This window comes from Chrysemys picta, chromosome 1 (assembly GCF_011386835.1).
Source record: "Chrysemys picta bellii isolate R12L10 chromosome 1, ASM1138683v2, whole genome shotgun sequence".
Classification (NCBI taxonomy): domain Eukaryota; kingdom Metazoa; phylum Chordata; order Testudines; family Emydidae; genus Chrysemys; species Chrysemys picta.
In genome coordinates this window covers 355,970,481-355,997,901 of record NC_088791.1, presented here as the reverse complement: position 1 = coordinate 355,997,901, position 27,421 = coordinate 355,970,481, and the positions used below count along the sequence as shown (strand labels likewise).

At 46.7% G+C, this 27,421-nt stretch overlaps 1 protein-coding gene across 1 annotated transcript; it reads left to right on the top strand.

Annotated features, from left to right (window-relative positions):
• The first annotated feature begins 20,305 nt into the window (after positions 1–20,305).
• Positions 20,306–21,334, top strand: LOC101942274 (olfactory receptor 52R1-like). Its single transcript, XM_005315193.2, has one exon. It carries the CDS (start codon positions 20,306–20,308, stop codon positions 21,332–21,334), a length of 1,029 nt encoding a protein of 342 aa, XP_005315250.2.
• Positions 21,335–27,421: the final 6,087 nt, after the last annotated feature.

The window sequence follows — 27,421 nt, the reverse complement described above, 5'->3', positions numbered from 1 at the left end:
CGTGTCAAACCTCACCCCTTAGTTTACTGCCAGATTATTGGTCACTGCCCAATGCAGAGGCAGTGTGCCCAAGCAGTTTTCAGATTTTGACCGTACAACTCAAAAGTGTTCCAAACATTGTAGTGTTACCCATTGTAGTGTAACATTGTAGGTCAGCCTAGTGATCTCAAAAGTCAGCAAGTGTGCCTTCTTCGTATCAATAGAAAACATCCCTCTGTATCTGTGCAGCATTGTTAACCATTGTGCTTTTCTAGCTGGTGATAACTCAATACAGATATTCATCAATACCATCAGGGGGTGTGTCTCAGTTTCCCCCTCCGCACAGCTGACCAGGTTTATTATGGTTTCCCTGCTTTGACAAGCTTTGAGCCTGTTTACAGGTGTTAGCTGAGAAGCAGTATCCCCACAGGGCTTCTTGTTTACTACTCCTAGCGTGTGCAAAAGCTTTCCCCAAAAATCATGCATGTTACCCCTTTTCATAGGATTTACCATCAATACCAAACTCTTTCTGATAATGTTTACCTTTACCAACAAATTTTGCATCATGAGAATGAACAATAACACATAATCTTTTCTCACAGGTGGGCGTTTCCAATTATTTTTATTATACCACATCTACTGTTTGAACAGTTTGCTTTGTTCAATACCCATTGTGTCTTTCAACTACTCCCTGAACCTTCCCATGTGTTTAGTTACTGGTTTTACTTCCCCACAAGTGTCCCCTTGTGACAGAGTAGGGTGTGGGGCGGATTGACCTGGAAATGTTGCATGGGAATTTTATTAAGATTGTCTGCATTGGTGATGGGATACCAGGGTGACAATACCTGAGCATGTAACCTGAGCCCAGGAGGGGGATTGGGGCCAGGTGACACCTTTTGCCTGGGAAACTGGACAAAGGCTGGGGGAGGAGCCGGGAGCGCTGGCTGGAGGAGACTGCTGGAGGGGTTTCAGTTTAGAGCTGGCTGGGGAAGCAGAGGGAGCCCCAAAGCTGAGGGATAAGCTCCCTACCCCTGGGGACCTGATTGAGGGGTCCTGGTTGTACTTACGAGCTCTGTTTGGGACTGTATTCCTGTCATCTAATAAACCTTCTGTTTTACTGGCTGGCTGAGAGTCATGGTGAATCGCAGGAATTGGGGGTGCAGGGCCCTGACTCCCCCACACTCCATGACACCCCTTCAGTAGGGATCTCAGTCTAAGGTCATCTTTGAGGTCTCAGTATGCCAGGGTCTGGTGAGGTAAGGATGTAGGGGCACTTTGCATGTTGGCTAGCCCTCTGTGGAGCTGCTTCCCAACTCCAAGGTAGGGTTATGCCCATGCCAAAAATTTACCTCCCCAGACTGGGCTCTCCTGGTGATCTCCACTCCCTGCATTGAAATTTTCACCTGGAAGGTTGTGATCTTTCTTCTCCCAGCAGCATTTCAGCTTGTCTGACTTATATCTAACACCTATTTCCTTTAAATACTGATCAATCTTATACTTTTAGACAAGTTTCCAATGGGTAGCCGTTTTTGTCTGTTTCAGCAAAAACAACAAGGAACCTTGTGGCACCTTAAAGATTAACCAATGTATTCGAGCATAAGATTTCATGGGCTTCAGCCTACTTCTTCGGATGCAAAAGGGCAAGCTGGAGTTTGGCAAGTGAATACATATATACTTACAGAGATGGGTGTGAAGTATTACTATGTAGAGAACCAGTGCTAACGAGGTGAATACAATCAGGGGGGATGTGGCCCATTACTAACTGTTGATGAGAAGTTGTGAATACCAAAAGTGGACTGTGATGTTGCACCCCATATGCTTTATGAAAAAATGCTTATGAATATGACATAACTGGAATATGCTTTATGCAAAATACCTCTTCTAACATATCATTGAAACAGTTGCTATGTACTGAATTTGATTTTGCTATTTGTATGCATGTATCGTTCTTACATCTGAAGTTAGAAATATGAAGTAAATAACTTGTATTACTGATGTAGTCATACCAGATGAAGGCTGTCAATGGTGCATTAGGCACTTGATGACTCTCACTTACCAGGACAACTGGCTGCAGATGGCCTTGTTTACCTGCAAGCCTTCCTGTGTATATGTGAGCCAGCTGATGGGTAATGGAGACTGGGGTCTTGCAAGGACATGTGACCATGTCACCTGATACTGGAATCCATCTTAAACCGTGTACTTTTCCATGGGAAGCTGGTGAGGGGGTTGAACTGAGACAAAGGACTCCTGCCTTTTGCCAAATCTATATATGTCAATTGTGAGGAAACCCCTGCTTACCACCTCAGATGTCTGCTGGAACTAACAAAGACTGAATCAGGGGAAGAATTGGGCCCAGACTAGGAATGAATCCAGTCTGTAAAGAAGATTACTGGAACATCTTGAAGGGTGAGATATTATGTTATCCGGGGTTTTTTCAACCCAAAGCTCTTGGTAATTTCTACTCTGTGCGAGGTGGTGTCAGGAAATAAATCAGTGGAGACACGGATGTCTGACCGATAGATGGCTGGCACAAACGGGACAACAAAGAGTGCTTTCACTTAAAGCTAAACTTTACTTAGTCACAAGCACTTACACACATCCACAACAGGTTAGTAACACACCCCCAACCCTTGATAATTACTGAAGCTGAGTGTGGCCCTCGAGTGGCACAGCAGCAGCCCATCTGCCTGTGGAGAACACAAGATGCATCCACAGGGAGAGTCCCTGAAGAGCCCCTTCTGAGAAGTCCTGCTACCTCAAACTTTCCCCCCTAATTTATACATTAGTAATACAATGACATATCCCTTAAAGAAAACTAAGCAAGCAGTTTTTTTAAAGGTCAAGCAGGAGGTTTCCTTCTGATCATCTATTTAACCAGATATGTTTTTTTTTTCAGAGTGTTCATGCCTTGGGGCCCTGACAAACATTCCCAAGGGCACATATAAACAGACTTCTTATTTTTCTAAAATGCAGGCATCAGCAATTTTAACATTCTTAGCAGGAAGAGCGTGGGATCAAACTGCTCTGTTTCTGGCACCCAAAACCCCCTCCCCTCCTGCCTTGGTTACACTAAGGCTGCATGACCAATTTACGACCTGCTGACTTGGCTACTGTTAGCAATAAGCAATAGTGGTGTTAGGTACTTTACTGGTTTGCCAAAATCTCCCCGTACAGGTACATATAATCTGTTTCTGACTGTAACAAGCTAGCCTTGCATGTTTGTTTTCTTTTGCTTAGTAACTTACTTTTTTTCTGTCTGTTATTACTTAAAAACACTTAAATCCTACTTTTTATACTTAATAAAACACTTTTGTTTATTAATAAACCCAGGGTAAGTAATTGTTACCTGGGGAGGCAAACAGTTTGTGCATATCTCTCTTTCAGTGATAAAGAGGGTGAACAATATGAACTTATAAGAACATAAGAACGGCCGTACTGGGTCAGACCAAAGGTCCATCTAGCCCAGTATCCTGTCTTCCAACAGTGGCCAATGCCAGGTGCCCCAGAGGGAGTGAAAGTAACAGATGATCAAGTGATCTCTGTCCTACCATCCATTTCCACCCTCTGACACACAGAGGCTAGGGACACAATTCCTTACCCATCCCGGCTAATAGCCATTAATGGACTTAACCTCCATGAATTTATCCAGTTCTCTTTTAAATGCTGTTATAGTCCTAGCCTTCACAACCTCCTCAGGCAAGGAGTTCCTCAAGTTGATTGTGCGCTCCTTATAGTGTATAACATTTTATACAGTGTAATATAAATTATCTGGGGTTGAGATTTCATTGGGGCTGGGTGCCTGAGATCTGGAGACAGGTATCCTGCTGAACTGGTTTCAGTTGAGATCTGCAGCTTTGGGGTTGTGGCCCAGACCCTGGGTCTGTGTTGTGGTAGGGTAGTGTATTTGGTTCAACAAGACAGGTTTCTGGGTGCCCACACTGGCAGGGAAAACGAGCTCAGAGGTAATTTCAGCACATCAGGTGACAGTCCCAATGGGGTCTCTGTGACCAAACCCATCACATAGGCAATTTCTGGTCATCAGGAATCTTATGAATCACACACAGCTTCTCAGAGGAACTGAAGGATTCAACAATATTACCTACCTCATTGTATGCAAGATACAACTGTTCCCCTTTTGGGATTTTTGGGGAGGTGGGAATCAGAGGAGTGGGAGGGTTCCCATTCTGCTTTTCCATCAAGTCCAATTGATATTTCCACACTCCCTTGTTCTCCTCAAATTCTTGTTTATTTAGTTCCATAGACCTTCTGTGTTCAATGTCTTCTCTGGCAGCTTCTGCCTGCTTTAGCTCCAAAATTCTCATACATTACTTTTCTTTTTCTACTGCCTGCAATCTGAACAGCTCCAATTTCACAATTGTTTCACTGGGTTAACTCATCTTGCTGCTTTTCAGTCCCTACTTCTCTTTCCCAAAATAAGCAAACAGCAAATTACAAAGTGAACTCCAGTCTCCATGTGTTCCTGTGTGTGGGCTCGACACCCCCAACAATAGTGGGATCCCGAGTGAACCACAATCAGAGCTCAGCAAGGAGATGTCCATGGGGAATCATCCAATGGGGGCTTGCTGATGTGCTGGAGAGAGATGCCTATTTCCACGTGGGATTGTCAGCTGTGAGACCTCTCCTGGAGGGAGGGGCCTTGGGCAGGTCAGCGCTTTCTCGTGAGACGCCCAAGAGAGATGTGGGAAACCAAAATCCAACATCTCTGTTCTGCGTGATTTGCAGCAGAGACATAAACACGTTCCTCATGAGTGCCCTGGACAACAGGCAAATGACTATTCTGGCTGGGGCTCTCAAGCCTCCCGCTGGAGCTCTTGTACAAATGAACATTTAATGGAGCAGGGATTTGAATCTGGGTCTCCCACTTTCGAGGTGACGGTGTGCCGTGGGTTTGATACACCTGTCTCCTTTTGGGGGGCGGAGGTGGGCAGCATTACAGGCCCTGGGTTGCATCTGTAGGCTTGTCCCTCAGGCTCGGCGAACAGCAGAGGCTAACAGAGGGAATTTGCCTGGGAGCTGTCTGAGAGGAGGTACGCTAAGTGCTGCATTGGGGGGCTGTGTTGGTGAGTGTCTGAGTGTCTGTTGCTGGGACAGTTTGTCAGTTTGACCGTGTGCTTGATTGCTTGCTTGTTTGTTTGAAAAGTGTGAATTGGGAGTGCTTTGTTCCAGGTGGGCCTTGAGTGGGCCTGACTGGTATATAAGGGCAGTCAGCAGCGAACCAGCTGAGCGGCGAACAGCAGAGGCTAACAGCGGGAGTTTTCCTGGGGAGAGCTCACTGAGGCTTTCATATGCAGGTTTCTCTGAGTAGTTCCTGCAACAGCTGAGGAAGCTCTTAAGAGGAAGGTGATATGAGCGATCAGCTGTTGTAACCTGCACAGGTTGTGCCATGTTTTTCTTTCTTCCACAGGACAGAAGTGACTTTGTCTGTACCAAGTGCAAGCTGGTCTCCATATTGGAAGAGAAGGTTCGAGGTCTGGAGAAACGAGTATCAACTCTGCGTTGCATAAGGGAAAATGAAGATTTCCTGGACAGACGTCAGGAGATGCTTCTACGGCAACAATGTTCTGAAGATTCAGAGCAGGCGCAGCAGGGACAGAAGGATTGTGAGGAGGTTTGGCAGCATGTGACCTCCAGAAGGAGAAAGAGGAGCGTCCATGCACCAGCAATGGAGATACAGGTGAGAAATTGTTTCCATGTTCTCTCTACAGATACTAATGCGGAGAGTGGACTAGATGACCCATCTGAGGGAAGGGAGCAGAAGGAGACTCCACCGATTGGAAGGCAAAAGATGCACTGTCCTAGGGATGGGGGTTCCACGACCACCACTCCCAAGAGGAGGAGGAGGGTGGTGGTGGTTGGGGACTCCCTCCTCAGGGAGACTGAGTCATCTATCTGCTGCCCCGACTGGGAAAACTGAGAGGTCTGCTGCTTGCCAGGAGCTAGGATACACTATGTGAAGGAGAGACTGCCGAGACTCATCAAGCCCTCGGATCGCTACCCCTTCCTGCTTCTCCACGTGGGCACCAATGATACTGCCAAGAATGACCTTGAGCGGATCACTGCAGACTACGTGGCTCTGGGAAGAAGGATAAAGGAGTTTGAGACGCAAGTGGTGTTCTCGTCCATCCTCCCTGTGCAAGGAAAAGGCCTGGGTAGAGACCGTCGAATCGTGGAAGTCAACAAATGGCTACACAGGTGGTGTCGGAGAGAAGGCTTTGGATTTTTCGACCATGGAGTGGTGTTCCAAGAAGGAGGAGTGCTAGGCAGAGACGGGCTCCACTTAACGAAGAGAGGGAAGAGCATCTTCGCCAGCAGGCTGGCTAACCTAGTGAGGAAGGCTTTAAACTAGGTTCACCGGGGGGAAGGAGACCAAAGCCCTGAGGTAAGTGGGGAAATGGGATTCTGGGAGGAAGCACAAGCAGGAGAGCACAAGATGGGAGGATTCCTGTCTCATACTGAGAAAGAGGGACGATCGATGAGTTATGTTAAGTGCCTATACACAAATGCAAGAAACCTGGGAAATAAGCAGGGAGAACTGGAAGTCCTGGCACAGTCAGGGAACTATGATGTGATTGGAATAACAGAGACTTGGTGGAATAACTCACATGACAGGAGTACTGTCATGGATGGATATAAACTGTTCAGGAAGGACAGGCAGGACAGAAAAGGTGAGGGAGTTGCGTTGTATGTAAGAGAGGAGTATGACTGTTCAGAGCTCCGGTATGTAAGTGCAGAAAAACCTGAGAGTCTCTGGATAAAGTTGAGAAGTGTGAGCAACAAGGGTGATGTCGTGGTTGGAGTCTGCTATGGACCACCAGACCAGGGGGATGAGGTGGACGAAGCTTTCTTCTAGCAACTAGCAGAAGTTGCTAGATCGCAGGCCCTGGTTCTCATGGGAGACTTTAATAACCCTGATATCTGCTGGGAGAGCAATACAGCGGTGCACAGACAATCCAGGAAGTTTTTGGAAAGCGTAGGGGACAATTTCCTGGTGCAAGTGCTGGAGGAACCAACTAGGGGCAGAGCTTTTCTTGACCTGCTGCTCACAAACAGGGAAGAATTAGTAGGGGAAGAAAAAGTGGATGGGAACCTGGGAGGCAGTGACCATGAGATGGTCAAGTTCAGGATCCTGACACAAGGAAGAAAGGAGAGCAGCAGAATATGGACCCTGGACTTCAGAAAAGCAGACTTTGACTCCCGCAGGGAACAGATGGGCAGGATCCCCTGGGAGAATAACATGAAGGGCAAAGGGGTCCAGGAGAGCTGGCTGTATTTTAAAGAATCCTTATTGCGGTTTCAGGAACAAACCATCCCGATGTGCAGAAAGAATAGTAAATATGGCAGGCGACCAGCTTGGCTAAACAGTGAAATCCTTGCTGATCTTAAATGCAAAAAAGAAGCTTACAAGAAGTGGAAGATTGGACAAATGACCAGGGAGGAGTATAAAAATATTGCTCAGGCATGCAGGAGTGAAATCAGGAAGGCCAAATCACACTTGGAGTTGCAGCTAGCAAGAGATGTTAAGAGTAACAAGAAGGGTTTCTACAGGTATGTTAGCAACAAGAAGAAAGTCAAAGAAAGTGTGGGCCCCTTACTGAATGAGGGAGGGAACCTAGTGACCGAAGATGTGGAAAAAGCTAATGTACTCAATGCTTTTTTTGCCTCTGTCTTCACGAACAAGGTCAGCGCCCAGACTGCTGCACTGGGCAGCACAATATGCGGAGAAGGTGACCAGCCCTCTGTGGAGAAAGAAGTGATTTGGAACTATTTAGAAAAACTGGACGTGCACAAGTCCATGGGGCCGGATGCGCTGCATCCGAGGGTGCTAAAGGAGTTGGCAGATGAGATTGCAGAGCCATTAGCCATTATTTCTGGAAACTCATGGTGATCGGGGGAGGTCCCAGATGACTGGAAAAAGGCTAATGTAGTGCCCATCTTTAAAAAAGAGAAGAAGGAGGATCCAGGGAACTACAAGCCAGTCAGCCTCACCTCAGTCCCTGGAAAAATCATGGAGCAGGTCCTCAAGGAATCAATTATGAAACACTTAGAGGAGAGGAAAGTGATCAGGAACAGTCAGCATGGATTCACCAAGGGGAAGTCGTGCCTGACTAACCTAATTGCCTTCTATGATGACATAACTGGCTCTGTGGATGAGGGGAAAACAGTGGATGTGTTATTCCTTGACTTTAGCAAAGCTTTTGATACGGTCTCCCACAGTATTTTTGCCACCAAGTTAAAGAAGTATGGGCTGGATGAATGGACTGTAAGGTGGATAGAAAGCTGGCTGGATCGTGGGGCTCAATGGGTAGTGATCAATGGCTCCATGTCTAGTTGGCAGCTGGTTTCAAGTGGAGTGCCCCAAGGGTCGGTCCTGGGGCCGGTTTTGTTTAATATCTTTATTAATGATCTGGAGGATGGTGTGGACTGCACTCTCAGCAAGTTTGCAAATGACACTAAACTAGGAGGCGTGGTAGATACACTAGAGGGTAGGGATCGGATACAGAGGGACCTAGACAAATTAGAGGATTGGGCCAAAAAGAAACCTGATGAGGTTCAACAAGGACAGGTGCAGAGTCCTGCATTTAGGACGGAAGAATCCCATGCACTGCTACAGACTAGGGACCGAATGGCTAGGTAGCAGTTGTGCAGAAAAGGGCCTAGGGGTCACAAAAACAACAAGGAGTCTGGTGGCACCTTAAAGACTAACAGATTTATTTGGGCATAAGCTTTCATGAGTAAAAACCTCACTTCTTCGGATGCATAGCTATGCATAGCTATGCATCCGAAGAAGTGAGGTTTTTACTCACGAAAGCTTATGCCCAAATAAATCTGTTAGTCTTTAAGGTGCCACCAGACTCCTTGTTGTTTTTGTAGATACAGACTAACACGGCTACCCCCTGATACTAGGGGTCACAGTGGACGAGAAGCTGGATATGAGTCAACAGTGTGCTCTTGTTGCCGAGAAGGCTAACGGCATTTTGGGCTGTATAAGTAGGGGCATTGCCAGCAGATCAAGGAACGTGATCGTTCCCCTTTATTCGACATTGGTGAGGCCTCATCTGCAATACTGTGTCCAGTTTTAGGCCCCACACTACAAGAAGGATGTGGAAAAATTGGAAAGAGTCTGGCGGAGGGCAACAAAAATGATTAGGGGTCTGGAGCACATGATTTATGAGGAAAGGCTGAGGGAACTGGGATTGTTTAGTCTCCAGAAGAGAAGAACGAGGGGGGATTTGATAGCTGCTTTCAACTACCTGAAGTGGGGTTCCAAACAGGATGGAGCTCGGCTGTTCTCAGTGGTGGCAGATGACAGAACAAGGAGCAATGGTCTCAATTTGCAGTGGGGGAGGTTTAGGTTGGATATTAGGAAACACTATTTCACTAGGAGGGTGGTGAAGCACTGGAATGCGTTACCTAGTGAGGTGGTGGAATCTCCTTCCTTAGAGGTTTTTAAGGCCCGCCTTGACAGAGCCCTGGCTGGGATGATTTAGTTGGGAATTGGTCCTGCTTTGAGCAGGGGATTGGACTAGATGACCTCCTGAGGTCCCTTCCAACCTTGATATTCTATGTTTCTATGATTCTATGATTAGCCTGTATCCCTAGTCAGTGATACAACCCTTGCCATCAGAGCCGTGAGGCCTAGTGGCCAGAGTCAATAACGACCCCTGATATCATGGCAGTGCAGCTTAGCAGACAGAATTAATAGTGCTAGTGAGCTGGGCCATCACCACAGAGTGGGTGGTGGCCAAGATAGGGGGAACCAGTCCCTCCCTCTCCATAGGTCTGAACCTATGGCCCTGATTGTGGCAGGGTTGCCCACCACCTGATTGGCAGGAAGCCTAGTGAAACACACCAAGCCTATGTCCAGTTCTGCAGCCACTTCCCCTCCAAGTTTCCCTACGTCACTTCCTAACTAATTCTCTGCAGTTTGCCATCTCTGGGTCTCTGTGGTCTCTCCCCTCTCTGTGGCATCTAAAGCCTGTGTGTAGGGCTCTGTCTCCTGCTGTCTGGCCTCCGTGTCCTGGAATTAGCAGCACACTTCCTTCCTCATTGGTGGTCAGCCAAGACTGAGCTGCTCGGTGGCTGTTTCTAGTGAGGTTTGGAAGATATCAGTTCTACGTCCAATGCTATTCAATATTTTCATCAATGACCTGGAAGTAAATGGAAAATAACTGCAGATAAAATCTGTAGACGATCCAAAAATACAGTCCTGAGCCATAGACTTTTTGCTGCCCTGCCCTGACTAAGGGCTTGGGCATACTCATTGTTGGTTTGCTGCTCAGCCCTGAGTACAGGCCTAAGCGATAGACTTTTCTCTGCATGTAATGGGAGTGCAGACTCCCCACCATGGTACCTCCTGCACGTCGCTCTGGGAATTAGCTCAGTCCAGCTGTGGAGCACCTTCTGTGGCTCGTCCACTGTATCTCTGCTGTCTCCACCTTCTCTGGACCCACGTCGCTTTCTGCACCATTTCGTCCTATTCAGGACACAGCCCTCTGGCCATGCCCCCAACTCCGTTCTCCCCCGTTCCGAGGGTATCATCAGTTCTCAATCCAGCTGCAATCCTGGCCACTCCCTCCAGCATACAGTGGGGCAAAAGGGGGGAAATTCTGTCCCGCCCACTTCTCTGGGCCCTCGCTAAGTGACCCTTGAGTGGCAGCCAGTTGCTGCCTTCTTCCACTCTGCTCTACTGCCTTCCCTGGGACACTTCCCCATAGCCCTTGCACACACTCAGCCTTTGTGGCAGGGTCAGCAGTCTGGCAGTGGTCAGCCAGGGGTCCTGCTGCCCTGCTACACTGCCCAGCACTGCTCTGTCCAGGGTGCTGTTAATAAGTCAGTCCCTCTGCTAGGAGCCAGTCCCTCTCCCTTGCTGGTTAGGGAGAGTCTGATCTCTCCTCTCGTCAGCAGCCTTTTTATAGGGCACAGCCCGGCCCTGATTGGCTGCCCACATGAACTTTCTAATTGGCTGCTAGCCTGAACAACCTATCTGGTCTGTTTTAACCCTCTCTTCTCCAAAGTAGGACAGCCACCTGACTACACTGACTGACACTGAGTAAGTGCTAGGAGCTAATGACTGATTGTTTGCTGCTGAGCCCCAACTACAGACCCAAGCCAGAGACTCTTTGCTGCCCTGCCTTGGGGAGGGACCAATGCTAGTCCACCATAAGGAATCTTAATAGGGGTGCTGGTATGAGTAATGTGGAATTTGTAAAAAAATTCAACCAAGGAAGTGGGCTCCACCCCATGAAAGCTTATCCCAAATATATTTGTTAGTCTTTAAGGTGCCACAGGACTCCTAATTGTTTTTGTAAAGAAAAAAAAAAAAGAAAAAAAAAGAAAGCTATGATAGGAAACTCTCTTGTAAAAACAGAAGCGTCACTTCAGTCCCCAGGAAAATCATGGATCAGGTCCTCAATTAATCCATTTTGAAGCACAAGGAGGAAAGGAAAGTGAATTGGAACAGGCAGCATGGATTCACCAAGGGCAAGTGATGCCTGACCAACCTGATTGCCAGCAAGTTAAAGAAGTATGGGTGGATGAATGGACTATAAGGTGGATAGAAAGCTGGCTAGATTGTCAGGCTCAATAAGCCAGTCAGCCTCAACTCAGTCCCTGGAAAAATCATGGAGCAGGTCCTCAAGGAATCAATTTTGAAGTACTTCAAGGAGAGGAAGGTGTATTGAAACAGTCAGCATGGATTCACCAAGGGCAAGTCATGCCTCACTAACATAATTGCCTTCTATGGTAAGATAACTGGCTCCGTGGATGGGGAGAAAGCAGTGGCCATGTTATTCTTTGATTTTAGGAAAGCCTTTGATACTGTCTCCCACAGTATTCTTGCCACCAAGTAAAAAAAATATGGGCTGGATGAATGGACTGTAAGGTGGATAGAAAAGTGGCTAGATCGTCGGGCTCATTGGGTAGTGATCAACGGCTCCATGACTAGTTGGCAGCCAGTATCAAGCAGAGTGCCCCAAGGGTTGCTCCTGGGGCCAGTTTTGTTCAATGTCCTCATTAATGATCTGGAGGATGGTTTGGATAGCACCCATCTGCAGCAAGTTTGCACAGGACACTAAACTGGGAGGAGTCGTAGAAACTCTGGAGGGTAGGGACAGGATACAGAGGGACCTAGATAAATTAGAGGATTGGGCCAAAATAAATCTGATGAGGTTCAACAAGGTTAAGTGCAGAGTCCTGCACTTAGGATGGAAGAATCCCATGGACAGCTACAGACTAGGGACGGGTGGCTAGGGAGCAGTTCTGCAGAAAAGGACCTAGGGGTTACAGTGGATGAGAAGCTGGATATGAGTTGAAAGTGTGCCCTTGCTGCCAAGAAGGCTAACAGCATTTTGGGCCATATAAGAAGGAGCATTGCTAGCAGATCAAGGGATGTGATCATTCCCCTCTATTTGACATTGTTGAGGCCTCATCTGGAGTACTGTGTCCAGCTTTGGGCCCCACACTACAAGAAGGATGTGGAAAAATTGGAAAGAGTCCAACAGAGGGCAACAAAAATGATTAAGGGCTGGAGCACATGACTTATGAGGAGAGGCTGAGGGAACTGGGATTATTTAGTCTGCAGAAGAGAAGAATGAGGGGGGATTTGATAGCTGCTTTCAACTACCTGAAAGGGGGTTCCAAAGAGGATGGATTTAGACTTTTCCTAGTGGTACCAGATGAGAGAAAAAGGAGTAATGGTCTCGAGTTGCAGTGGGGGAGTTTTAGGTTGCATATTATGAAAAACTTTTTTTCACTAGGAGTGTGGCAAAGCACTGGAAAGAGTTATCTGGAGAGGTGGTGGCATCTCCTTCCTTAGAGGTTTTAAGGTTAGGCTTCACAAAGTCCTGGCTGGGATAATTTAGTTGGGGGTTAAGCCCTGGTTTGAGCAGGGGGTTGGACTAGATGACCTCCTGAGGTCCCTTCCAACACTGATATTCTATAATTTTATGATTCTATGATCAATGGCTGGATGTGTAGTTGGCAGCTGATATCAAGTGGAGTGTCCCAGGAATCAGTCCTGGGGCCGGTTTTGTTCAACATCTTCATTAATGATCTGGGTGCTGGGATGGACTGCACCCTCAGCATGTTCCCAGATGACACTAAGCTTGGACGAGAGGTAGATACAGTGGAGGGTAGGGATAGGTCCAGAGTGACTTAGACAAATTAGAGGATTGGGCCAAAGGAAATCTGATCAGGTTCAACAAGGACAAGTGCAGAGACATGAATTTAGGATGGAATAATCCCATGCACAGCTACAGGCTGGGGACCGACTGTCTAAGTGGCAGTTCTGCAGAAAAGATCTGGGTATTAAAGTGGACAAAAAGCTGTTTATGAGTCAACAGGGTGCCTTTGTTGCCAAGTAGGCTGATTGGGCTGCATAGGTAGGAGCACTGCCAGCAGATCAAGGGAAGTTATTATTCCCTTCTATTCGGCACTGGTGAGGACACATCTTGCATATTGCATCTTTTTTTGCCTCTCCCTCTCCCCACCCCTCCCACAGAGAAAGGATGTGCACAAGTTGGAGAGAGTCCAGCGGGGGGCAATGAAAAAGATTAGGGAGTTCCAGCACGAGTTATGAGGAGAGGCTGAGGGAATGGGCCTTCTTTAACTTGCAGAAGAGTGAGGGGGGATTTGATACCATCCTTCAACTACCTGAAGGGGGGTTCCAAACAGGATGGAGCTCTACTGTTTTCAGTGGTGGAAGATGACAGAACAAGGAGTAATGGTCTCAAGTTTCAGTGAGGGAGGTTTAGGTTGGATATTAGGAAACACTATTTCACTAGGAGGGTGGTGAAGCACTGGAATGGGTTACCTAGGGAGGTGGTGGAATCTCCTTCCTTAGAGGTTTTTAAGGCCTGGCTTGACAAAGCCCTGGCTGGGATGATTTAGTTGGGGTTGGCCCTGCTTTGAGCAGGGGGTTGGACTAGATGACCTCCTGAGGTCTCTTCCAACTCTAATGTTCTATGATTCTCTGATTCTGGGAAGGTGGTGAAGCACGGGAACAGGTTATGTAGGGAGGGGAATCTCTGTAAATGCAAGACCTGCAGGGACACTGATAGGGGGAGGCAAACAGGGTACCTGACCTGGGGCCTGGCAATTTAGAAGGGCTTAGAGCTCCCAACCATCGCTACTTTGGCTTCAGCCAGAGCCCTGGGCCATTTAAATCAGTGCCAGAGCCCTGGGCGGTGCAGGCCGGGCAGTGCTAAAGGAATCTACGAGGAAGTCTGGCCCCACAGTCCCGCCCCTTCTGGTCAACCCACCTCCATACCAGTAAGATTTTTAATTTACTTTTACCCCTGTCCCGCAAATCAACCCCAGTGACTGTGATGCGTTGGCAAGTTTCTGAGTGGGAGATGATGTGGAGTCTCGGAGTTCACAGCTCACATGAGAGGGATCTCACAACCTCCAGCTACTTCTGGAAACCTCAGATTCACCTTGAGAAGATGGTGCAGGATCAGGTTCCCCCTTCCTGCCTTCCCTCTGCATCCCACCCAACGAACAGTCCCTGCCAGAGCGGGAGTCCATTTCCTTCTTGGCATGACGGAGAGACCGTGATTATGGAAGGGGAAACTGTACGGGGAGATTTTGGCAAACCAGTAAAGTGTCTGAAACCACTATGGCTTATTGCTAAAAACAGCCTAGACAGCAGTCTCAGCTTGACCAAGGCGGGGGGGGGAGTTTTGGGGTGCCACAGAAAGGGCAGCTTGACCCCGCGTCCTTCCTGATAAGAATTGTTTTTGAAGTTGCTGAGACATGCATTTTAGAAAAGCAGGATATGCCCCAGGAATGTGTATTGGCGTCTCAAGGCTGCAAACCCACACCTGGTTAAACAATAATCAGAAGGTACCTCTTGCTTGACCATTGAAACTGCTTACTTAACAAGTTTTTTTAAGGGACATGCCATTCTATTACTAATGTATAAATAAGGGGGAAAAGTTCGAGGTAGTTGGACTCTTTTGGGATTTGTTTGGACTCCTCCTCTGCGGTCTCCACTGGCAGATGGAAGATTTGGCCACCGGAAGACTGTCGCTGTGTCACTCGAGAGCCACTCTCAGCTTTGGTAATTATCAAGGGTTGGGGGTGTTTTACTAACTTGTTGTGAATGTGTGTAAGTGTTTGAGACTAAGTAAAGTTTAGCTTTAAGTGAAAGCACTCTTGTGTTGTCCTGTTTGTGCCTGTCATCTATCGGTCGGACGGCCGTGGCTCCCCTGATTTATTTCCTGACACCTCCTCGCACAGGGTAAAAGTTACCAGGAGCTTTGCATTGAAAGAACCCCAGGTAACAAGTCAGGGCTCCTGGGTTCTGTCTGTCATCCTCCCACACAATCTCTGTGTGACCCTGACCAATTTATGTCTCACTGTGCCTTAGTTTTCATATCTCAATAATAGGGTACATTCTTAGAGACTTGCCTTTGTTAGGTGTTCTGTTAATCCCTCAAAGAAAGATGCTGCACAGTATGATAGTTACTGATGAGAATTACTGATCTCTGATCCCTTAGCGACAGTCCTGTGTGTTAGCAGAAAGTGTTTGTGTCTCCCCTCAGTCATCTCCAGATCTGTTTGTCTACTATCTACCCATCCCTCCTGGCAATGTACCACGTATCATTCCCTATTGGGACGTAGGTGTTATCCCTAATTTTCTTCCTAATCAATGATAGCTTTCAAATTTACGCAAACACACAGAGCAGCCAATTCCTCTGTGACTCAGCACAGAGTCCAAGAGTTCTTATCTCCCTTAGGGAAGGTCTCTTAATTAAGTGTTTACTCCAAAAGCTGGATAAATAACACAGAAGTGCAGACTGACTTGTCTCCAGCCTGTTTACATTAACATGACACTTCTCTGCTAGACGCTGAGTGAACCCCACTGGGATTGCACAGAGCTATGTTATAAATGGTGCACACTTGTGTGTCGCGTCTCAGCGTGGGATGTTGCTGGAGATGCTGCAATGAGCGAGGTGTGGAACACAGCTGCCTGAGAGGGATTCCCTGAGAAGACATTTCTGTCTCAGAATTCAAAGGTACCATCTTTGGGGGAGGGATAGCTCAGTGGTTTGAGCATTGGCCTGCTAAACCCAGGGTTGTGAGTTCAATCCTTGAGGGGGCCACTTAGGGATCTGGGGCAAAATCAGTACTTGGTCCTGCTAGTGAAGGCAGGGGGCTGGACTCGATGACCTTTCAAGGTCCCTTCCAGTTCTAGGAGATGGGATATCTCCATTAATTTTTTGGGGGGAGGGATAGCTCAGTGGTTTGAGCATTGGCCTGCTAAACCCAGGGTTGTGAGTTCAATCCTTGAGGGGGCCACTTGGGGGATCTGGGGCAAAATCAGTACTTGGTCCTGCTAATGAAGGCAGGGGGCTGGACTCGATGACCTTTCAAGGTCCCTTCCAGTTCTAGGAGATGGGATATCTCCATTAATTTATAATTTATTTATTTAATTTATCTCTTCCTGAGGCACTCACCTGCTTTACAAACCCAGTGCAACATGGGCGTCATGGGATACAGTGTAAGTGTGTGGTCCTTTCTGCTCTGCACAGCCATTAAACATCCCAGGGCCCTTGCCACAGGGGATGAGTTTGCTCCAATAGCACTGGCCAAAATGTCCTTCTTTTCTTTGCATCCCTGCCCATCCCGGCTGATGCCATTCAGCATGGAGGTGGGTGTATTTATGAGGCACAGGGAATCATTCAGGATTAAAGGTGGTAGAAGTACAATACAAGTCCAAAGTCTGACGCCATGGCCCATACCTCGCTGAGGCCCCATTATGGGAAAACTCCCCTGGATAAGAACTGAGTAAAGACCTGAGAAGACAGATGTGTATTAATACACAGAGACTGTCACCTCCTTCTCTTGAATCTCAGGTGTCTGGCTGTTAACTGGGCGGGTAGGGACTGTTACCTGACTTTTATCTGCTGGAAACCATGGAGGTGGAAGGGCTCCTCATGGGAACAACACCATCCAGACATATGATCTCTTAGCTTCATTTGAGTAGTCGGCTGAACTGTTATGTCTGACAGTTTCAAAAAAAAAAAATCAGCTGTAAGCAGCTATCTAGCAAGGGAAATTTCACTCCCAATGCTTGAATACTGGAAAACTTCAGCTGAAATTGAGTTCTTCTCATTGAAGATATCAGACACCCTTAATTAAAGGTGGTACCACCAAAGCCACCTACAAGGGCCAATCCATTTTTGAATCCCATTCAGCTAAGGTCTTCACTTCAATTATGTCTGTGGCAAGCAGTTCCACAGGCCATTTCTCTTTGCAGTGTTCTCCAGTGGTTAATCTCCCTCAGTGCTAAACGTTTGGCCCTTATTTCCAACTGGAATTTGTCTGACTTCAGCTTCCGGCTATTGGGCCTTGCTCTGCCTTTGTCCGCAAGGTTAAAGAGCCTAATACATCTATATAAGATAAATACATCAAGTTCTTTAAGTCTCTCTCTCTCTCTGACCGGCATTTTCTACCACATCAAATCATTTTTGTGGGTCTTTTCTGCACCCTCTCCAATTTTTCAACATCCCTTTTGAAATGAGGAACCCAGAACTGGACACAGTTGATTACTCCAGTGACATTTGCAGAGGTAAAATCCTTCCCCTGCTCCAACTCCCCACTCTCCTGTTTATTCATCCAAGGATCACATCAGCCCTTTTGCCCACAGCATCACACTGGGAGCTCACGATGAGTTGGGTGTCCACCGTGACCCCTAAATCCATTTCAGGGTCCCTGCCTTCCATAATACAGTGCCCTTGTCTGAGGCTGAGGCCGGCATTCCCCTTCCAAGATCATAACTTTGCATTTGAGTGTATTAAAACATTTGATTTTCATGGGCCCAGCTCACAGAAGCTCCAGGTCAATCAGTATGCCTGCCCCGGCCTCCTCATTTTAACCACTCTGCCAATCTTTGGGTTGTGCACAAATTTTAGTTGCAGTGATTATCCGTTTTCTTCCAGATCATGGATGAAAATATTGAATAGCATCGGGCCTAGAAGTGATCCCTGCAGAACCCCACTACAAACACCCCCTTTCCCTGACAATGGTCAATTCACAACTGGTTTCTGAGATTTGTCAGCTAGTTTTCATTCCATTTTATGTGTGCTCTATTGATATTGTAGAGTGTTTCTTTATTTATCTGAATATATTCCCTTATTAAATCTAATGTCTCAGAGAAATTAAGGTTCAGTGCATCTGCACAGTTCCCTTGATCAACCAAACATGTACTCTTATAAAATGAAGAAATTGGGATTATTTGACGAGACCAGTTTTCCATAAACCATGTTGTTGACTGGCATTAATTATATTCCTAGACTTTTTAAAAAAAAAAATCCCATACCAGCTTTTCTATTGTTTTCTAACCTTGTCAAATCTTTTTATTTTTAAATGTCCGTTTATTTTTAATAGTTTAATATTTAACAGAGACCTGCCCTGTATTTGCCTCCTTTTTGAGGTGGGAGGGGGCTCTGCTTTTGCCTATTGTGTACTGGTTCCAAATGAGATTTATGGTTTATCAGTCACTACATAACTCTGGTGTTTGTAACTCTAAGATTCTACTGTAGATGCAGTTTAACACCCTCCTTGACTACTAATGGTCTGGAAAGTGTTCCTTCACCTGAGGTGATATGAGTACATCACACTGCTTATTTCCAAATGCAGAACAAAAGTATTTCTTGAACATATCTGCATTTTCTGCAACATTAAAAGTTCCTTTCCCCTTCTAGGAAGTCACTTAAATATTTTCTGGGATTTCTTATTTTCTTAATATACTTAATAACCCCCTTTTTGTGATCCTTAACCCTGCCAAGCATGGATTTTTCCTTGATATCTTTAACTTCCCTGATCGATTTTCAAAACTTCAACTTTGTATTTTTTGGTATCTATTTTGCTTTTCTTCCATGTGTTAGGGGGGATATGATAGAGGTATATAAAATCATAAGGGATGTGGAGAAAGTGACTATGGAAAAGTTATTTACTTGTTCCCATAATACAAGAACTAGGGGCCACCAAATTAAATTAATGGGCAGCAGGTTTAAAACAAATAAAAGGAAGTCACACAGTGCACAGTCAACCAGTGAATCTCCTTGCCTGAAGATGTTGTGAAGGCTAGGACTATAACAGCGTTTAAAAGAGAACTAGATAAATTCATGGAGGTTAAGTCCATTAATGGCTATTAGCCAGGAAGGGTAAGGAATGGTGTCCCTAGCCTCTGTTTGTCAGAAGGTGGAGATGGATGGCAGGACAGAGATCACTTTATCATTACCTGTTAGTTTCACTCCCTCTGGGGCACCTGGCATTGGCCACTGATGGCAGATAGGATACTGGGCTAGATGGAACTTTGGTCTGACCCAGTAGGGCTGTTCTTATGTGTTGCTTTCCCCTGACTAATTGCTGCCTTCACTTTGCCACTGAAGTGGGTTTTTAGCCAAAGTTGTCCACTTTCTTGACTGTGGAATCGAGATGTTTTAGCCATCAAAAGATCTTCTCCAAGACCTCCTAATTTTCAATCCAATTTTTCTGTCCAACTTTTCCACCCAATCAGTTTTTCTGATAATTTGCTTCAGTTTTGGGTAATTAGACCTTTTGAAGCACTAAGTATCTTTAGATATTACTGGTTCAGAACTCTTCTCCATTTCTCAATGTGAATGTAATGTAATCAGTTCCATTCTTTATTTTCCTTTCCTCAATCATATGCCCCCTTGTTTTCTCTTCTCTAAACAGTCCCAGACTTTTCAGTCACTCTGCATATGGCAGCCGCCCCCATTCTCAAAGCCTGTCTCAGTAATCCCTTTTTTTTAATATGCTATTTCCTTTACAGAAACTGGATGACAAAAACTGAGTGTGTGTCCACAGCAGGTTATTATCCAACCCTTTCCTTATGCATCCGAACATTGTCTTTGTTTTGCCCACTGCTGCGAATAAGCTGGTGTTTCCATACAGTTGTTATCAGGGACAACAAGGTCTTTTCCCTGAAGTGTATTTCCTGCTAGTGTCTATTAAGGTTTCCCACAACACGATGTATACAAATTATTGACACAGGGAGCCCCATTGGTATTAGTATGGTCAGTTGTTTATAATTCATTTATCTGAATAATGAAAATGTCATTTATCCAAGTGTGTGAAGAGCCATCAATCTGCTTCACCCATGAGAACAAACCCCAGTAGTGCAAGAAATGTCTAATATTCACAATGTTTCTCCATCCAGGCAGTTGCAATGAGACCATCGCCCTAGACCCTTGGAATATACAGAAACACAGTGGAACATACGGTACAAGTAGGAGACCCATTCTGCCTCAGAGTTGGACAACTTCTCCCTTCCTCCATGTCAGATTCCAACACAACCAAATTCACCAACCCCTCCACTTTCATCCTGCTGGGCATTCCTGGCCTTGAGGTGGCACATGTCTGGATCTCCATCCCCTTCTGCACCATGTACGTCATAGTCATCTTAGGGAACTTCACCATCCTCTTCATCGTGAAGAGGGAGCCGAGCCTCCATGAGCCCATGTACTATTTCCTCTGCATGCTGGCCATCACTGACCTGGTCCTGTCCACATCCACCATACCCAAAATTCTGGCAATCTTCTGGTTCAATTCCAGGGAGATCAATTTCAGTGCCTGCCTCGCCCAGCTGTACTTTGTTCACTGCTTCTCAGCAATCGAGTCTGGAATCTTTGTGGCCATGGCTGTGGATCGGTACGTAGCCATCTGCCATCCCCTGAGACATTCCACCATCCTGACAAACCGCATGGTGGTCAAGATTGGCCTGGCCGTGGTGCTGCGTGGCAGCATGCTCGCACTGCCCTATCCCTTCCTGGCGAGGCATTGGCCATATTGCAGAACCAACATCATCCCCCATACGCACTGTGAGCACATGGAAGTGGTGAAGCTGGCCTGTGCCGATATTCGCGTCAGTATTTACTATGGCCTATTTGTGCTATTATGTAGGATTGGTCTGGATGTGTTTTTTATCGCCCTGTCCTATACCCAGATCCTCAGAGCCATCTTCAGTCTCCCCACAAAGGACGCCCGGCTCAAGACTTTTGGGACCTGCGGCTCCCACCTCTGTGTCATCTTAGCCTTTTACATCCCAACTCTCTTCTCTTCCCTCACATCCCGTTTTGGGCACAATTTGCCCCTTCATTTTCACATTTTTATTGCCAATGTGTACCTCCTGGTGCCCCCCATGCTAAACCCCATCATCTACGGGGTGAGGACCAAACTGATCTGGGACAGGCTGATCAGGCTCTTTACTCATAAAGGGACTACAGTTTTCTCCTGGTGCTCTAAGTCTGAGACCAATCTCCATGCAGACCTGGCTGGTGACATGGTGCTGGGCCATCTTCCCTGAATCACTTACTGGACAGTCAAAGAGACAATAAACCCTTTCCCGGCCTTACTGTGCTGTCGCAGAATGACATACTATGGAATTGGTTTATGTACCAATGTACATATGTACAACTCATTAACACATAGGGTTGCCACCTATCTAATTATAATTCTAATTGTAGCTGGATGCCTGTTACACCTGGAGACCTGCCTCTTTCCCCACTTTTCCCCCCCAAATCCGCACCACTGCTCCACATCTTCTGTCAGGGTTCCACCCCTGTTTCCTACTCCTCTCCACTCCCCCATCACTCTGTGGATCATCTATGTGATGGGTTCCCCCCTGGGATGCCACCTGGAACTGAGGTAGAGCTGAACTCTCTATCTCACCAATCTGGGTTCCCTCTTGCATTGTAATATTGTGACAAGTTGAAACCCTCCAAGCTTTCCTCACATCAACATCTACAGGCAGGGACCATCCCCAGATGTGTTCATGACTGCCCTGGCCAGCCACTCATGAAACCACAATAGAGAACCTATGGCCACAATGCTCTCAGCTCCCCAGCCTAAGACCCCAGACCTCTACTGTCCTTCCCTGGTCAAAACCTGACCAGTATGAATTTATTACCCAGTCCACCATTTCTACAAAGGAAAACAAATGTGCACCAACTTTTGTGCATGGGATGAGATTTTTCCCCTTTTCACTTCAAACAACACAGTGTGGCTGGGAAGATTTAGTTGGGAATTGGTCCTGTTTTGAGCAGGGGGTTGGACTAGGTGACCTCTTGAGGTCCCTTCCAACCCTGATATTCTATGATTCTATGAAATATAAAATAGTTTTTTTAGCTAGAGAGAAAGAGAGCTTTTAAGTGATTATAGGTGAAAGGAAACAGATCCTAGTAGATTATCATAAGAAATAAAACAAAACCACAGTCTAAGCTTAATGTGCTATTTAGCATTTGAATTCAGCAGTGTCTCACCGAGTTAGGTCATACAAGCAGGATGAGCATTTGCCCCCCAGTTCTGTCTATTTCCTCAGGTACTTTCAGGTGTGATAACTCTGTCATCATGTGACTTCTCCCTTTTATGTCTTCTTCCAAATTGCTAGAAAGCCCTTTTGCTGTAACCCAGGTCAAACAGTTCCCATAGTGCAGTGCAGCATGTGAGTCTGCGGCCTGAATTAGGGTATTTTGGTAGCAGCATACTAGAAATAGTAAACTTCTGTACCAGTGACCCCTTTCACACAGCAAGCCTCTGAGTGTGACCCCCTTACAAACTAAAAACACTTCTTAATATATTTACCATTAGAAATGCTAGGGGCAAAGTGGAGTTTGGGGTGGAGACTGACAGCCCAGGACTCCCCATGTAATAACTTTGTGACTCTCTCAGGGGTCCCAGCCCCCAGTTTGAATATTCTTCTCATTCCATATGTTTGTGTGGTTGATCAATCATTCATAATTCTGTGGTTCGTAATTCTAAGGTTCTACAGGAGATGCTGTTTGACATCCTCCTTTACAGTGAATGGACTGGAAAGTGTTTCATCACCTCATGTGATAGGAGTACCTCATACTGCTTCTTTCCAAACGCGGAACAAAACTATTTCTTGAACACATAATTGCCCTCTGGCTTTTCTAGGATGTCATTTGTCCTGGTGTAGTGCCATTTCTGAGAGGTTTCTATTGTATCCATTTCCTGGTTTAATCCTTGTGCATTTCCTCAGTAAGCCATTAACATCATTTGTCCTATTTCTTGTTGTACCTGAAGGCTGCTTGTGGGTTTTCCCAATCTCACAATGTATTTTAGTAGCACATACATAACTAAATGTCATAACTTCATATACAATGACAGGACATACAACTTAACAGGATATTAATGTTAAACAGATGAAGACTTTTAGAATGAAATCTCACAAGGCATCCATTGTACACGACATACCATTATTATAAAACAGTGGTGGATATGGGGGTGCCAGGATATCACAATCTCCACCTCCCTCACCTCAGCTGGGCTCCCTCTGCTCCGGGGCTGGGATGGGAGCCTCTGCAGCCTGACAAGGAGCCTGCAGTGAGTGCAGCCAAGACACAGCACTGAGGCCAACAAGCCAATCTGGAGTGGTGAGGGAAGCCAGGAAGCCGAATAAAAGCAGCTGAGGGTTGGGAGCAGGGTTCTGAGGCAGGTGGGTGAGGCTGTGCATCATACATCTTGTGGACCCTAAAGCTCAGCTACAAAGTCCTGAAGCAAGAGACCATTGTGTGCTTATTTCCTTAACTTTCAGCTCTCTTTTGTTCTTCCCACCTGGGAATGTGTAGCCCAGGGTCTGGCAACCTTTCAGAAGCGGTGCGCCGAGTCTTCATTTATTCACTCTAATGTAAGGTGTCACGTGCCAGTAATACATTTTAACGTTTGTAGAAGGTCTCTTTCTATAACTCTATAATATATAACTAAACTATTGTTGTATGCAAAGTAAATAAGGTTTTTAAAATGTTTAAGAAGCTTCATTTAAAATTAAATTAAAATGCAGAGCCCCCCGGACCGGTGGCCAGGTCCCGGGCAGTGTGAGTGCCACTGAAAATCAGCTCACGTGCCGCCTTTGGCACGCGTACCGCAGATTGCCTGCCCCTAGTGTAGCCCTTTGCTCTGAGACTGGCCTCGGGGTCAGGGCAAGGGATCAGCTTTGAAGCGAGGAGGACAACAGCTGAGAGAGGTGGAAGGATCAGCCCCTGCATTAGCTGGGAAGGCGGGATGCTGGGCAGAGGCCGGTGTGGCTGCGGTAGCTGTCAGGGAGGGAGATAAATGGCACACCTGCCATTAGCCGACTATTCACACACATACACGATGCTTTTGATCACAACATCTAGAAGCTCTTTAGCTAAGCTGCTAGGCAGCATTCTCCCCGAGTCATGGATGCACTGAGTTAAGCAGAGGAAAAGTGATTTCGTAAGCCCACACAATGAGTCAGTGGCAGAGCTGAGAATAAGGAGTCCTGACCCCCCCCCCAGCACCATTGCTCTGGCTATGAACTGGCACTGTTCCTCTAATACCAGTACATCAACAGTAACCATAACTTCAGACACAAAGATGATACATACATATAAACAGGATAATCAAACTTAGCAAATCATAGCTTTCCCATTGACTCCTGACTCCTTCCCTGGAGGACGGGAAGAGCAGATAGAAACCTGTTCTGCTGCAGGGAGCTTCCTCCTTGCACAGAGAAAGGAGAAAAGAGTTATTTGAAAGTGACAGATAGGTGTCTGTGAACTTGGCTGTTTTCTCCAAGCGTTTCCAGCCAGGCCCTTGGCTTTGAACAACCTTAACTTGTGTTTGACTAAAGCATCTGCCAGAAAGGTGACCAGGGCTAGATCTACAAAGGCACTCAGGTAAATACTGAATGTAGGCACCACTGCCTTTCTCAAACCCTGGCTCATCTGCTGCCTAACCCTGCAGGAGTCCAGCGGAGGACAATGAAAATGATTAGGGGTCTGGAGCACATGACTTATGAGGAGAGGCTGAGGGAACTGAGATTGTTTAGTCTGTAGAAGAGAAGAATGAGGGGGGATTTGATAGCAGCCTTCAACTACCTGAAACGGGGTTCCAAAGAGGATGGATCTAGATGGTCCTCTGTGGTAACAGATGACAGAAAAAAGAGTAATGGTCTCAAGTTGCAGTGGGGGAGGTTTAGGTTGGATATTAGGAAAAACTTCTTTACTAGGAGGGTGGTGAAGCACTGGAATGGGTTACCTAGGGAGACGGTGGAATCTGTTTCCTTATAGGTTTTTAAGGTCAGACTTGACAGAACCCTGGCTGAGGTGATTTAGATGGGGTTGGTCCTGTTTTGAGCAGGGGGTTGGACTAGATACCTCCTGAGCTCCCTTCCAACCCTGATATTCTATGATTCTATGAACTACCCCCAATTAGGGAGATGAGCAGGCAGAGAACTCAGCTATGGGAATCCAAGTGCCCTCAATTTTTTTAGTTTCTCTGTCGGGGTGCCATTTAGGGTCACCAGGTACTGGGCTTTCAGCTGGAATGTCTATTCCAAAAGGGGATCTGGCAGTGTATGGTTATTGAAGGGATGGGGGAGATGCCAGGTCATTAACCCATGCCAGCCCCGTCTGCCTTGTACCTGCAGGCAGGATTGTTGTCAGGTTATAGTGGCTCCTTTCTGAACCCCGGAGTAGCGGGAGCTCTGCTGGGTAGGTGTATTGTTTAGGGAGCATGTGTGTGTGTGTGTGGGGGGGGAAATCTAACTCCTCCTGACTTTTGAAGCTAAGGTCTCCAGGGTCTCTGCAGTGGGGTGGGCATGGAAGGAATGGAACCCCCCCAGAAGATGGAAAAGAGGGAGGTGGTGTTGCTCCAGCCCTTTAAAAAACACAGAGGTAGGATGAGCCAGAAGACGCTGGGTCAGGAGAGAGGCACACAGTCAGCAGAAGGGACTCTTTGGTTGCAGGGCTCTGGCTGCAGCAGAGACAGACTCCAGCTGGAGGAGAAGCCAGGAGTGGCAGAAGGTGGCCCCGGGACACCCTAGAGGGCTCTGGGAAAATCCCAATGAATGTTCCGGGGTGGTGATGACACACAGGCAGGGAATGGTGTACAGGTGTTCTATTGTGTTTACCAGGATCTTGGGATCTCTTGTTCTGTCTCAAGTAGAGGAATTGTTTTATCAACCACAATTGGGTGACACTCTAACAGCCAAGCAACAGAAATAAGCCCAGAGCCTAATGAAGGCCTTCCACACAATTTTCACTGCACTCCCAGGCCAGATTATGGTTGTGTATCACACTATCCAGACAACCCTTGGGCAAGCACTCCAAGACACCGCCTGACACCTCCTGCAACAGATGTGGGAAATCTGTTAAGAAAGAATTCCAGGGGTGAGTTGGGGGTCATGAGTGATCATGGAGTAATGAAACAATCCCATTGTGCTAGTCTCGAACCTTGATGGGATTCTCTGACTCTGTATAGACTACCAGAAGGTAAATGTGATCTCAACATTCAATGCATACCCAATGCCATGGACCGATGAGTGCCTCAACAGTCTCAGAACAGCCAGGTATAGCAAAACTCTCAACCTCACAAAAGGCTATGGGCAAATCCTCTTGGATAAGAGTTCCTGACTATTCAGCCTCCATGGGGCCTTGGCAATCTTTCAGCACTTGATGGTCCGCCTGCTAAGTCCCTACATGGAGTATGCTGTGGCCTCCTTAGATGATGTAGTGATCTACAGCCAGCTCTGGGAAGATCATTTAAACCAGGTAGCAGCTGTTCTTTGGACCCTGCAGAATGATGAGCTCACTGCCAACCCAAAATAATGCCATATTGGGTGGAAGGAGACTATGTACCTGGGATACACATTGGGGTGAGGCCTTGTGCGTCCTCTCATAGGGAAGGTCCAGACTCTGCAGGCCTCTCCAGCTCCTACTATGCAGAGACAAGTATGACAGTTTCTGGGCTTAGCTGGATATTATCGATGCTTTGTGCCCCACTTTACATCTATTCCAGCACCTCTCACGGCACCCTAAACCAAGGATAGCTCACACCGGTCGATGGAGTGTGAAGATGCATTCTGAACCCTCAAGGAGGTCCTGACAAAATGGATGCTTTGGAGGTGGGTCTCAGGGTAGTCCTTTCCCAGAAGGTGGATGGGGAAGAGTTTCCCATCCTTTATGGGGGAGGGATAGCTCAGTGGTTTGAACATTGGCCTGCTAAACCCAGAGTTGTAAGTTCAATCCTTGAGGGGGCCACTCTAGGGATCTGGGGCAAAATCAATACTTGGTCCTGCTAGTGAAGGCAGGGGCCTGGGCTTGATGACTTTTCAGGGTCCCTTCCAGTTCTAGGAGGTAGGATATCTCCATATATTATTATATCAGTTGGAAGCACTTCCCCTGAGAATATAACTATAGGGTTATAGACAAGGAGGCCCTTGCTGTTAAATAGGCTATCAACAGATTCAGATACTCTCTTCTCAGGTCCCTTTCATGCTGATCACCCACCATGCATCTTTAAACTGTCTAAATATCAAGAAAAATACCAACGCCAGATTAATGGGATGGTATCTCACTCTCCAGCAATATGTCTTTACCATTTGACACAGGACACGTAAGGATAATGC

What these genes read in the sequence shown, in the direction of transcription:
- LOC101942274 (XM_005315193.2), top strand. Translation starts at nt 20,306, where the DNA reads ATGTCAGATTCCAACACAACCAAATTCACCAACCCCTCCACTTTCATC.